A 12,395-nucleotide genomic window follows, 5' to 3' on the forward strand; every position below is an offset into this window, starting at 1 on the left:
AGTACACTATAGGCACATATGGCTGATGACTACCATGTAGAACAATACAGATTATAAAACATTTCCACCATACAATATTAGACAGGCCAGTTCTATAGCATAAACACCTACAAATAGGCCTCCATATTCAACCTCTTTTCCTGTATGTTCCATTACAACACACACTTTTGGTTCTCCTGCTACTCCTTGAGTGCTCCCACCAATTCCTGTTATGGGTTTCTACAAAATCCAACACACTAATGTTGGCACTCTATAGGACTCTTTCCTCACCCCTCTCCTGCTTGTCTCATCTTCCACAGCCATGTTTAAATCACCATGCATACACTGATGGCTTACAAATCCCTATCAACATCTCAGCTTCTCATCTGAATTCCAGACTACAAATCAGTCCATGAATATATTTCCAACCACTTAATGAAAACTTTTCAAGACGGACGAGAAAACATATTTTCAAAACCAAACATGTTTCCCCCTACAAGATTTGTTTTTTGAATGTTGCTATTCTCTGTAAAGGGCAGCTCAAATAACATGACTCCTTTGTTCTTAAACTATCAGTGACTTCATTATAATCATTACTATCTAAGGACCCTCTAGGATCTGGCCCTAATCTACCTATTTCCCAGTATGCAATAAATATTTAACAACACACCTGAGATATGCCCCCTCAGAGTGGTAGGTTCTGGAGACACAGTTAAACAGAATATGGTCAGTGTACTTTTAGTCAACACAGTGGCTGGTGGAGAAGTAAAAGCAAACTAACAACCCTAAATCCATTAAAAATACCAGCAATAAAGAGAGAGACAGAGAGAGATTGAAAGCTGGGGAATGATTCCTGGAGGAATGATGCTTGACCTCGAAGTCTGAAAAACTTACTAGTATTTCAGCGCACGGATGAATGACAAGCAATACTTTGTAAGGGGCACAAAAAGAGGTATGAGAACAAACTGAAGGGGATAAAGCCAGAGATGAATACAGAAATAAAACTGTTGAAAGGAATTTTGCAATAAGCCAAAGAGTTAATCCTCTTTTCCTAAAAAGCCTGGAACGTTATTAGGGTATACATAATAAGTAAATAACATAATCAAATTTTTACTTTCAAAAACTCAACCAGTAGCAGGTGTGAAAGATGGGCTGAAAAAGACATATTAGAGGCATGGAAATTGGTTTGGAGGCTATTGTAGTTATCCACGCGAGAACTGAAGACCTTCCTGAATTGAGGTGGAGGAGAGGGTAATGACAAAGAAATGAAAAAAGACTGCAGAATCCAAAAATGTTAGTATCTGACTGAACGAAGGAAATGAGCGAGAGAAGTGTATCTAAGAAGACTACAGGGTTTTGTTGTTTTGCAAGCTGGAAAAAAAGTGTTGTTATTTGGGGAAAATAAATAAGGTTATAAAATGCAAGGGGAAAAGATATTTTTAGGGAGAAGAAAGATAAATTTGGTTTGGATATGCTCAGCTTGAGATATGTATAGGAAATTCAAAAGAAATTTAGATATGAATCCTTCTTGGCTATCTCGCGTTGTTCTTCATACTGATTCCTCAAGGCTCAGATTAGACATCACTTCCTTGGAGAAGGCTTCCCTGGCCACCCATGACTAGGTGAGGGACCTTTCCTCTAGGCTTACATACCACATAGGGTTTGTCTACCATACCAATTGCACACTATAATATAAAATTGTCAAAATAACACTCACCGACCTGAAAGCTCATAAATGTGAGAAACTTTTCTATTTTATTCATCACCTTTCCAGTGTCTTACATCTATAATTAAAGTCAAATAAATATTTGTTGAATGAAGTGATGAGCCAACCTCGTCAAATCTTCCTTTGTATGTTGAATTACTATGTCAACATAGTCACTCTCCCAGCATCAAAAATCTTTGAGGTCATTTTCTCTTTTTGACAACTAAGACAAAGTTCACTGCTACACAGCGAGAAAAAAAATTGCATTCTTATGACAGTAAGAATGAAAAAGCCTTTCTACAATATCAACATGTGTACTTCCTATTTCATAAACCCTAGACTAAAATTCGTAAGGAAAAAGAATTATTTCAGGACTTAAGATAAAAATTATAAAAACAACCACAGGCATAGTGAGTACACTCTAAGAACATTTATTAAATTAACTTGCTCATACTGAAAGTAACTGTATTACTTATGAAAAAAGAAGTTTCCACATCCTCCCCTATAAAAAGATGCTGAAATATAAACTTTGCTTTAGCATTTTTGTAACATCTATAGTCAAATCACTGTAGCCTTGGGGATAAAATGAATCTCCATTAAAAGCACACCTTATAAAAACTGATATGATAGCCTTCTCCAAAAAGAGTTACTAGAGCAATATTACACTTACAAAATTACACGCAAAAAAATGTTGAAAGACACAGTTAAGGTTGAGGCTCTGCTTAATTTCATTCTCTAGGGTGAATGTATTAGTGCATCTGTACAAAAAGGTTGATAATTCAATATTCTCTATATACTTTCTGACATTTCTGGTCTTCATTTTTCAAATTTATGCACCAAAATAAAGAATGTGTCTAGCAACCATGATAGCTTCCTGCCTAAAGCAAAGTATTTACATGTGTCCTTATAAAGCTATCAGAACAAAGTTTTTGCCGATATATACAAAATGATATGGCAATAGAAATATTTTATGGAGCAAATAGTATTTTCTGAATATACCTAAGGCATATAATTTCTGACTAAAAGGAGACAACTAACCTTGAACAAGGTCTTTCTTCTATTTATATATTTAAAACCTACAATTTTTTTAAAAATCTGTTGAGAAACTTTAACTCCACTCATGTTTAATTCCATTCATATATACTATATACCTAAAAATGATAACAAAATCAAATTTATACTATCTGGTGTGTATCCAATCAAGTACTTAAAAGTCTACTACTACTTTCCTATAAAGAGTTAAAGTGCTTATCCAGCTTAGAACACAATGTTGGCTGGGTGAAGGGTCACCCCACAACATGAACATCTATCCACTGTAACACTATGAGACTAAATTTAAATGATCCATTAATTTGTTTCCCCCACTAAACTAAGTCACTTCAGAGCAACAACAATATCATATTCATAACTGTAATCCTAACCTGCAGCCGAAGGCCTGGGAAATAACAACCTCTCATTTAGCGTTTGGTGAAGTCAGAACCTTAAGGCCCCTTAGGACATTTATAATGTTTTTCATAAGTTACTCTTAACTTACGAAAGAGTCCCTATAATTTGTAAGTTATGTTTTATCTTCAAAGTTACAGAAATGTGCAACTGCCTCAAGATACATTTAGTATCTGCTACATCAAAAACCTATACTCCTTGGCATGATGCCTAACACACAGGAAATATTCACTTAGTAAATGTTCGCTGTGGGTTCATCATGCTGGCAATAGTAGTAAGAATTATCGTCACTCCTTCAATGTGAAAAACCACCTGAATAATTCATATCAGATTGACTATTTAAAATGCAAAGAATTGGAACAACAAATTAAAAGTCTAATAGGTACTTGCTAAGCCAGAGACAAAAGGACAAAACAGTACCTTAAATTTATGCCTACTGTTCCATTATTGGAACGTTGAGCATGTGGAAGTTATTTATATCGTACTGCTCAAGGTCATTGCCAACGTCTGATTTTTTCAAAACTCAAAAAAAATTGCAATCTCAGGCATAAATGGGTTAAAGAAAAGTAAGGAATTGGCAGGATGGTTAAAAATACTACTGAGTTGAAGGCCGGGCGCGGTGGCTCATGCCTGTAATCCCAGCACTTTGGGAGGCCGAGGAGGGTGGATCACGAGGTCAGGATATCGAGACTATCCTGGCTAACACAGTGAAACACCGTCTCTACCAAAAATACAAAAAATTAGCCGGGCGAGGTGGCGGGCGCCTGTAGTCCCAGCTACGTGGGAGGCTAAGGCAGGAGAATGGCGTGAACCTCGGGGGGGCGGAGCCTGCAGTGAGCCGAGATTGCGCCACTGCACTCCAGCCTGGGTGAAAGAGCAAGACTCCTTCTCAAAAAAAAAAAAAAAAAAAGAAATACTACTGAGTTGAAACAAAACTGGTAATATCCGATAGCTATGACCTATGAAAATGGCAATTTTATAAAGTTCGACTTAATATAATGAAGCAACTTTAATCAAAACTAAAAGCAAGTTAACTTTTCTCTTCAAATTTTTATATATGATTTCATTCTTAAGGGCCTAAATAATATGATTTCTTAAGAATTACCACAATCTTAAAATTTCGATTACATACATTTTGCTCCATCATCCACTCATTCAAAAACTATCTTTTTAGTTCTTACAAAGGACCAAGAATTGTTCTTGGTGCAGGGATAGTGAATAAAACAAACAAAATGCCTCAAAGTTTACTCTTGGGGTGAAACAGATAAGTCATTCATACATAAATACATAAACTATGTAGCATGTCAGATGATGATAAATATATTCAAAGAAAAATAAGGAAAGAAAAATAGGGAAGGTCAAGGTTGGGAGTGGGGAGTTAAGATTTTTTAGATACAATGGTCTATGAAGTCCTCCTTGGTGGATGGCATCTATGCACACACCTGAAGCAGATAAAGAAGAAAGAAGCAATAACAAGCAAATTCCCTGAGGCAGAAGCATGCCTGCAGTGGTTCCCCACAGAATACTATAAAGTTAGTCAAAACTACTTACTTTCTTGTAAAGTTCTGATGCTTTCTCTTCAAACTCTTCTAGTTTTGCTTGATCTATGCAAATGTCTAAAATTGCAATGACAGGAAATTTTTAATGTGAAAGTTCTTAAACTTATTATGACTTCAAAAGTTTAGAAAGAAAAAATATCATAGAAAATAATTAAATACTAACACTCCAGTAATAAACAAAATGGAAAAAAATATTATAATGTTGAAATCAAAAAGGCTTTTCTAAGCATGATACCAGAAAACAGAAAACAAAGGAAAAGCCAAACTCAGTAACAATTTTAAACTTCTAGCAGGCAAAAGGAGACGTTCAATTGTAATGACACTCAAATGTTTCTATCACCAATTCGTACATATTTTCAAGAAAAAAGATGATGTCTAAACAAGCTTAAAAAATAACAGGCAACAGTAATAAACAGAAAATTAGAAAAATTGATACTAAAAAATCACCAAAACAGATGAATAAATGTTTATTATTCCCTAACGATATGAAAATTAGCAATATGAATGTGAAGATTAAATGACTGATAATGCCAAGTGTTGGAGTTGACATGAGGAAACCAATAGTAAAAACTAAGAACTTTGCTGGTGAAAAACTAGGCAATATGTACTAAAATTGTAAATATGGATTTTCTTTTAACCTAGCAATTCCATTTCTGAGACTTGGCCATTAGGCCTGAAAACTCATTAAAATATTTTTTGGTGTTAGCAAAAAAAAAAAAAACTGAAAATAACTTAAATGCCCATCAGTAATGAACTGCTTAAATAAGTTATGATATAAATACATGATAGAACACAATATAGAAGTAATTCATATGGATTTCCCATAATACATGTTATCCCTTCTTTTTTATTAAATGAAAGCGATACACGAACAAGGTTTATAAAAATATATTACAGAAGAATTTATAATAAAAAATAAGTCAACAAAGTTACTGCATCCAAATCTTAATCACACTTCCTAAATGCAATCTCTTATTACCATTTCTATACTAGATTATTTTGGTGGTTAGTTTCTTAACTCTAAATAAAATGTACATAACTATTATTTCTTGATTTATCTATTTAAGACATTATAGATAACTTTCTATTATAAAAGATTAAGACGGTGTTTGTTCTCTAATCCTAATTTTTGATATTTTATTTACTAAACTGGATTGCTCCAGAGCACGAAATATTTAATTTTGATTCTCATTACATTAACAATAACTTAAAATTCTTGCCATAGTATGTCAAATTATCTGTGCCTTATGCTTTCCAATACTTTTCTCCCCTACTGCCCAACTTTGGTTCTTCTTTCACCTATTCATAGAAATACAATGACATTCTCTTCTGTATTTAAATCTTTTGTATTTACTTATGAGTTTATTCTAAGTATTTAAAAATCAGTAAATACAATTAATTTATTAAAACTACATAAGCACGCATCACTTATACAGCCAAATGGTGTTCAAATATTCTATTTCCTTCTCAAGAGCTCAGTGAAAAAAACCTCTCAGCTGCCATTCCTAAATGACCCAGTGGAATACATTTTTTCAGATACTATTCAAAATCATTCCACATTTTAGTTTGCTGCATATTTACAGCACCATTTTCTTAATTTCTGCTTCCTCTTCCCACTCCCCCCACCCCAGGAACTTCTAATTGCTTATCTCTTACAGAGAGAAACAAGCATTTTCATTAATATTATCTAGTTCTTCACTAATTATATTTCATGCTTCTCCCTGGACTCAGATAATATATGAAAAGAAACACAACCCTGCACAGATACATAGCTGAAAATGAGAGGTGTATTTTAATAGCCTTTTCAAATCATTGTGGGTAATCTTCTTTGATGTTATATCGAAATCTGACAAATGGTGACTTCTTAAACAGTAGTTACAATGTGGAATCACATATCATATCAATTAACTTGTACTCTGTTACTCTAAAATCTCTTGATAAATGTTGCACTTTTAATAGATCTTTTGCCTATGCAGAATTTGTAATATCAGGCACTGGTCATATGGAAAGAATGGTGTGCTGAATCATGCAAAAGTTCTGAACGTTAACATGTCTTTATACAATATCACAATGAATAATCAGATAGGTTAATAACACCAGTGACATCAGGAAATAATTTTAGTATTGAGAACCTGTCAGCCTAAAAGCAGCAGATACAAGTTTTCCAAAATTCAAATCTCCACTTAAAAACTCAAATTTTCTCGTTGGCAGCATATTTATCGGCCATTTTCTTTGAAGTTACAGGCTCACTTTGTTTCATTTTTAAGAAAGCAAGTGCCTGACGAAAACTTTAATAAAAACTCAAATGTTACAACACTAAATAATAATGCTTTATCTTTAAAAAAAAAAAAAAAAAGAAAAGAAAGAAAAACTCTCAAGTTACAGAAGCCGTCGTCTGTATGAGTCATTCCAAGTTTAAAAAAAAAAAAAAAAAAGGCTTCGTGGGGACAGGCAATTCTGCTTGCAACTCAATTACACAAATATTTTCTTATTGAACTCTTTTAATAGATCTTTTGCCTATGGAGAATTTGTAACATCAGGCACTGGTCATATGCAGCAGAAGTACTGTATGTATAAATCCCACTTGTTAACACAGAATATAAAAACAATGTGTACGCAAGGGTCAGGCTTTAATAAAGTTAACAATTTTAGGACCTTATCAAAGGCATTCTTAAGTAAAAAATGGCAGTTTTTGTTGTTTTATTGACAGTAAAGATGACAATGACTACTCCCACAGTTTAGTGCCACTGCCTTGATTCATAACAAAGTGCCAGGAGTTTTACTCACCATTGTTCTGCACCACCAGTGCAAAATACCAACCGAATAAAAAAGGCAAATAATGTTTTTGTGCTATTATGAAAACAGTTTTGACAATTAGGGCCCTCAGGAGTCCAGACACAACCTGAGAGCCAATACCCTAGAGCTCATTCATAGAATAAGAGACAGTAAGATATTTCCATTTAAATAATAAATACTCACCTACAAACTGGGTTAAATCTAAATCTAGTCTTTTTCGATATGTGAAGTCTGGATCCATTCCATCTCTATGCAATACAATCTGGGATACACACTCATCAATTAATTTGAAGTACTGTTGCCTAAAACCAAAGAAAAGAGTAAATGTACGATCGATCATTAGTGTAACTTTACATGAAAACAAAACTTTTTTGCTAAGATTGATTTCAAGTTCAACAATTTGTTAGTAATACAGTTTCAACAGCTGACACAACAGATTTTACATGGGAGGGAGAGTAAATACAATTGTCATCATTTTGCTTTTAATGAATTCAAAACATCATTTTTATAGTCTTTTAGGAAATACAGTATCCCTTAATTTTCTTATAAAAGTCAAAACCTTGAATTACGTAAATTAGCTGAAAGTGAAGTGATAAATGCTTAAAATTCGTGCTCAGAGGTCATCAACTTTCCACTGTACCACACTGAAATAGCTACCATTAACTCACTTCATTAATACAACCAAAATAAACAAAAAATCTTTTCTAAAATGTTTTATGGGAGTATGTGGTATACTGTTTTCCAAGTGTTTGTGAAATCAAATTTAAAACTGGTACTGTAAGTTATATACAATATCAAATTTATATTTCTTACTCAAAAGGAAATAGAAAAATTCAGTATAATAATATTTGTCCAAAAATCGAAGTTTAACTAAAATCTCCAAGTAGATTTCATGTTGTCATTACATTTAAGTCTAGTCCATCTACACTGGTCATAAGCGAAACATCCCTTAACATTTAATAAATGTAAAACAGATAAAAGATTTTATAAGCAAAACCAAACTAAAGTGATAAACAGGTTGGGTACTATTCTAATGAAGCACAGTACTCCATCTCAAATCATCCCCTAGAACTTCTTTCCTTAATGACTTTTAGCATACTTTTCCTCTCTAAATCCTCCTCATTACCTAAGTGTTGGTCCCTCAAGCCATTTAGACTTTCCTTTCCATAAACTATGACCCATTGCTCTTGACCTACTTACCTTCCACCTAATAAACCATCTATTAAGGTGAAGAAAATCTACTACAGCTTAACATAGCAAAGATGACTAATGATCATTAACTGTCATAGAGTAAAAATGTTTAAGAAACAGTTCCTGGGTACAAATCAAAAGTGTTATCTATGCTTGCCTCTATTTGTTCAAGTTCTTTCCAGACATTATCTCCCATCCCCAAATATTTCTGCCATAATAACCACATTTACACGTGGTACATACATTTAAACACATTTATATCCATCACATTTAAAAATCTAGATGATGTATTTCTTTTCTACTCTTAACATTAATGTTTTTAAAATGAAAATGTTTTAAATTAACAACACAAACTATTTCATGTCATCTTTTTAAGAAATCATAATTTTAGTTAAGTTTTTCCTCAACTCCACAATGTCCAATTATGAGTTCATCTATAATGTAGCTGAAATTTCATGCAAAAACTCATTGGGGAGGCAATACTATCAAAGAATAATACACAACATTTCCGGATTCCAGAAATGTAAATCTAGAAAATAATCTCCATGAGCAATATTGGTGAGGTAGTAAATGTGTCTGAGGAATATGTGAATAACTTAATTAAGGGATGAACATTAAGTTGTCATTACTGATAAAATGCTATTTTTGTTGGAAGAGTTTTTGAAATCTTCACTTTTCTCTGTGGTATTGTTAACAAATATCAGAAATTATGTCCCATGCGCATTTAACTAGCATGGTATTTTACACACGGTAAGCCTTAATTATTTGGTGCAAAATTGAATTGATCTTGTCCACCCAATTATCTTGCTGTATTTCAGCCCCCTCCCTTCTTCCTGGGGAAAAGGGGCTGCCTTTGACATATATTCTCCAATCGAATTCCATTTCTGTCAAACTTTCTTTTGTCCCAAAAGTGGAAATGAAAAAATATTATAATTTTTCCATCTACCAATTCTTTCAAATGAGAACATTTAACATTCTGCAATGGAACAATCTACTGTTTGTAAAAAGAAAAAGAAAAATTATGTGTGTTCATATCAAAAGTAGTTTAAATAGCTCATTAAACAAAAAATGTTACAGGTTATCTAAGATTGCTGAAAAGGTAAAAATAGAGGTCCTTCTGAGGTAGATGAAACCAAAAAATGAAGGTAAAAAACAAAAAAAAAACACTCATAGATGTGTACACCAACAAGAGTAAGTTTTACTGTATGTAAATTAAAAAATAAATGCATGACAAAAATATATGCAAATTATTACAATTCTGACACAATCTTGGAATAAAAGCATAACATATTTTTAAGAAATATTAACAACAACAATAATAAATAGGAGAGTTTGGAAACATGAGGAAAAAACTGATGGAGTTGTCTTGAGTCTAGCAGTCACAGGAAGAACACTGCCTTTGTGGCAACCATATCTGGAACCAAGATACCTGAGGTTTAAAGAGCCAAAGAAGGAATTAACATAGATGAACATCAAATGTAAAAGTTCATACTCAAAAGATGGCCAAATATCTAAATTTCTATGCCTTAATGTCATTTTGGTAATGCCACAATTTAATCTTTCTCCAAGACTCTTGATTTAACTCAAATGATATGATCACCTGAACATAACCCAAAACAGTTGTGTTTTTTAATCTGTTTTGAAGCTAGATACAAACACATGCCCTCTTGGGGCACAGATGAAGGGATCAAAGTCATAAGTATGATAAAACCCCTGCAGGACTACAGGCATGTTCAAACCATTGAAAACAAACAACAGTCTTAAACTCTTGGGTACTCAAACAGCATCAAACATCCAGAAGACGACAGGACTGACCACATACAGATCAAAAAATGTATGGAGTTTACTTTAGAGTAAGTAGAAGTTTCAATTTCATTTATAAGTAAATTTGGAGTAGAAATATAGTATCATAAACAGCATGGTACAAATGGTATTTTAAAATCTAAATTAGCAATTCTTAATCTAGCATTTATAATATAAGTATTTAAACTGGTTTATTTTTAATAAAATATCAGAAAGAAGCAAATTTAAAAAATCAGTTACTAAACTCATATTTTAGAATATGAATGGGATTTCTGGCTACAAAGAGAGTAATTTTGATGTATGTCCTATCCTCATCCTGAAAAACCTGAAGTTTTAACATTTTGGGTCTCCTCCTTGCTTGTTAGGTACATCAAAAAACCACTGAGTCATACCCTCTGATGTTACCCTGAGGACACAGCCTGAATGAAGCTTGTCTAAAAAACTCTTCTACTTGAAATTAAGTAGAAAAGAAAAAAACACCCAAAGTATAAGAGAATGAAATTTCAACAAATCTAAATTGGTGGCAACAAAATGATTTTATATTCAAAGAGCTCAGCTTCCACCATAAAACAGTAATAGAAATGGAAAGTAGATATAGAGAACATTTACTAAGCATACACCATATGCCAAGGGTTTGGCTAGAACTTTTAGCCACGTTCCCATATTTCACCTGCCTAACAACCCAGTGAGTTAGGCACTAATCTCCATATTTAGTCACATTATAATGTAGATGAGGTTAAAAGAAAGATAAATAATTTGTCAAACTCAGATGGCTAGGATATAATCAATCTTTAAAAGCCATTTGTCTGGCTTTTTGATATATTAGCAACATTAAACGCAACTGTATTATTAAGGCTTGCCAGCTACTTAAACACTAATAAAAGCAATGCTTAGTGCCCTTCATGTAACTTATAAGAAGAAACTTATCATCATTCCTACTGCCTAAGAAATAACCAGAAAATATTATCTGTTACATGATAAACTAGTAATTTGTTGCTAGTTTGCATTTTTATTCAGATGAAAGGTTGTAACCAGGAATCCGCAGGAGCTTAAAAAGTAGTAGTAATATCATTTTACCACCGTCTACCTAAATATATGCCCAGAGGAAACAACACATTCTATGAATCAGTGTTATGACAAAAATAAAAATCGTTTGCTTGTCAAAGGCAAATATGATGTGAATTTCACAATTAATAGATTTTTATTAGTGAAAGAAAACATTAGAATATAACTTCCTCTTACCTTATAAAATAATCATTTCGAATCAGCAAAAGATGCTGAAGAATAGAAATAAAATATCCCTCTGCTCTAGTTTCTTTAACTGTGCTCCACACCATGTTGTAAACATCATATGCTTCAGTGAGTTGATTAAGGAATATATGGATTTATTTATACTCTACACCAAACAACTATAATAATATGACAGAATTTGTTCTGTAAGGTTTTGGAACTCTAATACAGGCATCTTATATATTCAACATAAAATACAGATATTTAGGATTGAGGGGAGTGGAAAAACTCTGGAAATGGTGACTTAACCTGACACTTCCTGACTTCCCTTCTACAATCAGCTCCAACTAATCTGTCTCCCCTAAGCACAGATGCTGCTGGGAACAAAGGTAGTAGGGAAGCTGGCTATGAATACTGTGTTGAATTCTAAAGGTTGCCTGACCAACAGAGCTGGTGGTCAGGTTAATTATGTATCATGAAGAAGCCCCAGGTGAGGATAGGAACCTGTTGAGTCTCATGAGGAGCACAGACATCTGCAAACCCACAGATTAACATGTGACCCCTGCGTATGCACCTAAGATGCAGGGAAAGAGCAGCCAGTGACTAAGGCTGCCCTATTCCTAATGCTAAAAAGCCCTGAGTAGAAAGAAAAAGTGTCAAATACAAAAAGAAAACAAAACAGATTGCAC

General features: G+C 33.3%; 1 protein-coding gene across 8 annotated transcripts in view; it reads right to left on the reverse strand.

Annotated features, from left to right (window-relative positions):
- DIAPH3 (diaphanous related formin 3) overlaps nucleotides 1-12,395 on the reverse strand; it is a 502,965-nt gene that overhangs the window by 314,557 nt on the left and 176,013 nt on the right. For all 8 annotated transcript variants that reach the window (XM_032150983.2, XM_058437956.1, XM_058437951.1 and 5 more), the window contains 3 exons: nucleotides 11,719-11,835; nucleotides 7,666-7,784; nucleotides 4,679-4,743 (listed from right to left, as the gene is read on the reverse strand). In XM_032150983.2, coding sequence (XP_032006874.1) covers nucleotides 4,679-4,743; nucleotides 7,666-7,784; nucleotides 11,719-11,835 — 301 coding nt within the window. The remainder of the gene's footprint in view (nucleotides 1-4,678; nucleotides 4,744-7,665; nucleotides 7,785-11,718; nucleotides 11,836-12,395) is intronic.

Source organism: Hylobates moloch, unplaced genomic scaffold, assembly GCF_009828535.3.
Source record: "Hylobates moloch isolate HMO894 unplaced genomic scaffold, HMol_V3 SCAFFOLD_4, whole genome shotgun sequence".
In the NCBI taxonomy this organism is placed as follows: Eukaryota; Metazoa; Chordata; class Mammalia; order Primates; family Hylobatidae; genus Hylobates; species Hylobates moloch.